Source organism: Mastomys coucha, unplaced genomic scaffold (genome assembly GCF_008632895.1).
Source record: "Mastomys coucha isolate ucsf_1 unplaced genomic scaffold, UCSF_Mcou_1 pScaffold20, whole genome shotgun sequence".
NCBI classification, from domain to species: Eukaryota; Metazoa; Chordata; class Mammalia; order Rodentia; family Muridae; genus Mastomys; species Mastomys coucha.
In genome coordinates this window covers 128,364,651-128,368,227 of record NW_022196903.1, presented here as the reverse complement: position 1 = coordinate 128,368,227, position 3,577 = coordinate 128,364,651, and the positions used below count along the sequence as shown (strand labels likewise).

Below are 3,577 nucleotides of genomic sequence, written 5' to 3'. Positions count from 1 at the left end.
CCCCCCCCCCCAGTTAATCCCCTATTTCCTCCTTCTCCATCCCCCTCCCCTGGCTGGTTGGAACAATTGGGAGCTGGTATTTACACAAGACTGAGGCCAGAGATTCTCTGAATAAGGATTGTAATAATACAGAGGAGACAGGAATCAGCATTTGAATCTTCACACAGTGCACAATAACATTATGCCTACATAACTCTGGATTTGTTCAGTCTAACGACTCTTGTTTTTAAAAGGTTAGATGAAAGAAACCCCGTAGATGTTTTGTATTAACCTGTCTATTGTTTTTGTTGCTCTTCATTTCTTTCAGAGATTTTGAGTTTTGAAAAGGTTAATAATATAACATTTTTCTTAGGTTTATTTATTTTATTTTAGATGTAAGTGTTTTTCCTGCATGTGTCTCTTCACCATGTGCGTTCCTGGTACCCACAGGAGTCAGAAGGCAGCATGACTCTCTGGCCCTGGAGTTACAGATAGTTGTGGGTTCTGGAAACCTAAGCCCTGTCCTCAGCAAGAGCAAAAAGTGCTTTAGCCACTAAGCCACTACCTAGTCTGCTTTGTTCCCGGTTTGTAGGATTTGGTGCTCTTAGTTATGGCTTTTCCTATTTGTTTATCTTCTTGTGTTCAGTTTATTAGAATGAATCTTAACTTTGTATTTAGAAAGGTACAAAGGAATTTAAAAGGCTTTTTTTCTCATTTTTAAAAAAGGTTTTGTTATGGACCGTGGAGGTTTGTAGGATGTTGAAGTGCTGCTTTCCCATGAGGAGTCACTTGGTTTTTTGCTATTCTTTATTTTTCATTTGTATTTCTGCTTTGTACAGGTGCCATCTCAGAATTGTTTGTGTCTCACCATAATCAATTTTGGAAGACTGATGTAAAATATACTGAATAGTATACTAAAATATACTATTTAAAAATATAATAGTTTAATTTACTTTTTAAAAAGGAAGAAAATACCTTAGGAACAGTTATTGGAAACATTCTTTTTTGGGAAAGGAGAAGGAAAATTAATCTTCTAAAGAAGAAAAATTAAGAAAAATGAAAGGAGAAAATTGATGTAGGCCAGCTAGTTGGTATGACGCTTTAAAATATAAATTAGTCACCTTCATCTTGTACTCAAGTTTTTAAAATAAAATCTGTCTTGAATTTCTGACACTTTAGGTCAGTACTAGTTCATGTGTAGCAGACACTGATCTCACTTTGATAGCGTTGTCCTTGACCTTGGCTTTCAAATAGATGCTAGAGATCTTGAAGTCACCCTGTGAACTTCCTAACATTGATACTTTGCTGTTCTCAGTAGCACATGTGTAGGTGTGAGGTCCCCTCCCCCTAGGCTGGGTACTGGAAAATGCAGGCTTATGAGAATATCAAAGAATTTATTGTCTTAAATGTTTGTCTGATTTATAAATTCATGACTTATTCATTGTGTCTAGATAGAATGTTTACTAACTGCACAACCCTGACACTCTGTAAAGTGCTGTGGTGTGAGGACTAAGTCTCTCTTTTTTTACAGTTTGTTTATAAAATTCTGGTTCTGTGTTATGAACATACTGTGCCAATTCAAGACTTTGTTTAGTTGTCTGAACTGAGAGGTTTAATAATAATAAAATAAAAATAAGCAAACTAGCTTAGATTTTTGTCTATCATTTCTGTAATCATTTTTTGGGGCTAGACTGAGGCCTATATTTTTAGCATCATGTGTATGTTTTCAGGGGCAATTATTAAAATCATAAGATCGAAAACCAGGCTCAGGCTCTTTGTTCTTGAGCATCAAGGAGGGGCAGACCTTGTTGCCTTAAGTTGTCTTAGTGCCAGCTGTCATCCCTGGACCTTCTTTATTGCTTATTTTTCCCTGATGATAGGAATTATATGGAAGAAGAGAACACACGCGTCCGAAGGCAGCTGTTGCAAAGGGAAGCTGACAGCAGTATAAGAGGTTTGGGCTTCTGTGTCCGTCTGTCTTGGGACTTAGTCTGCCTACTTCCAAGGCAAGGGCTACTCTGAATGTTCGGCATGGTTTTTTTATAACTTGAAAATATATTTGAATTTGCCATTCGAATTGTTTTTCACAGATGAATGTAACCTACATGTGTTTTCCTTAGTATGTTAATGTATTGGTGTGAACTTTTTTCAGTGGTGAAGTCATAAAAGAAAGATTGAAGTGTGAATTTATTTTTTGTGTTAACAGGCAGGCAGTGGTTAAAGGTTCCCTTCCACATCCTTTTGCCTTGACGTTATTTGAGGACACATTGTACTGGACTGACTGGAATACACACTCTATTTTGGCTTGCAACAAATATACTGGCGAGGGTCTGCGTGAAATTCATTCTAACATCTTCTCTCCCATGGATATACATGCTTTCAGCCAACAGAGGCAGGCAAATGGTAAGTGATCTGGATGTTTAAATTCCAGTTTGGAGCAGCTCTGTAAGTACTCTGATGTCTGGCTTTAGTGAGGCACAGGAGGAGGAAGGGCGTATCCAAAGGCGGTGGAGGAATACAAGAAAAGCATGCACATAGAGTTCAGGGTAGACGCCAGGCTCAAATCCTGTGGCCTGGTGTCCTTCCCCATGTAATGTCTTGTCTTTTATTAGGGGCTTGGGTAATAGAAGTGAAGAACAGAAATGAATTAAAATTGAGACAGCTCATCTGCTAAGTTTATACATAAATGCATTTCTTGTTCATATTATTTTCTTATGCTTGAACGTGTTCATGTGAGTGTGCTAAAAAAAACAAAAAAAAAACAAAAAAAAAACCAACTTACTTGGAAACCTCTGTTAACCTAGCTTGTGAATTCTAGCTCCTATGTGCGCACTGTAAATTACCTGCGTAGACATTGGCATGAGCTCTTCCTCTTGCTTTTATGCAGTTTTCCTCTCAGCTTGCTTCTGGTTTTGGTTACCAGAAGACTTGGGCTATGTGTGCTGACAACGACCCCTTGTAGGAGAGGAATGGATCTGAATTTAAAAGGAATATGAGAATGTGGAATGCTTAGCACTGGTGTGTCAGGAAGTGTCTGGCTGTGTCTGAGTGTAGTTCAGATTGTTTTTATAGCCAAAAGGAAAAGTGCTCAGATCCTGAATTGTTGGGTATTAGCTCTTTCCATTTAGAGGGAAGATAATCAAATATTGAGTGTTATATTCAATGACCATGAGCCCATAAAAATATCTTAAAATAGATGTGTTAATCTACATACAAATAAATATGAACTGAGTCCATTGTGAACTTTGTGTTCACATGGCTGGCCATCAGAAAGTCTCTGAACATTGTATTCACATGGCCGGCCATCAGAAAGCCTCAGAAACGTATTTTAAGCATCTCAGTTGATCCTTTGTTTTACTAGTTTGAGAGTTTTAGCTATTCTTAATGTTCTGTTTTATGTTCTTGTCTTATGTTGCCCTCTGTATTGTATTGTCTTTCCCATGAGTATTATGTGAATGTATGTATCCATTACTGTACTAACTTGGCTGTTTTTGTTTTTTTTTTTTCTGTCTGTCTCTGTCTCTTGTTCTTTCTTGCTTTATTCTCATTTTATTTTGGAGTGCTAGAGGTTGACCCTAGGCCTTGTACATTCTAGACA

General features: G+C 37.6%; 1 protein-coding gene across 1 annotated transcript in view; it reads left to right on the top strand.

Moving 5' to 3' along the window:
• Nucleotides 1-3,577, top strand: part of Lrp6 (LDL receptor related protein 6) — a 128,520-nt gene that overhangs the window by 51,730 nt on the left and 73,213 nt on the right. Inside the window, exon 4 of the mRNA XM_031383631.1 lies at nucleotides 2,186-2,382. Within this exon, the coding sequence (XP_031239491.1) occupies nucleotides 2,186-2,382 (197 nt within the window). The remainder of the gene's footprint in view (nucleotides 1-2,185; nucleotides 2,383-3,577) is intronic.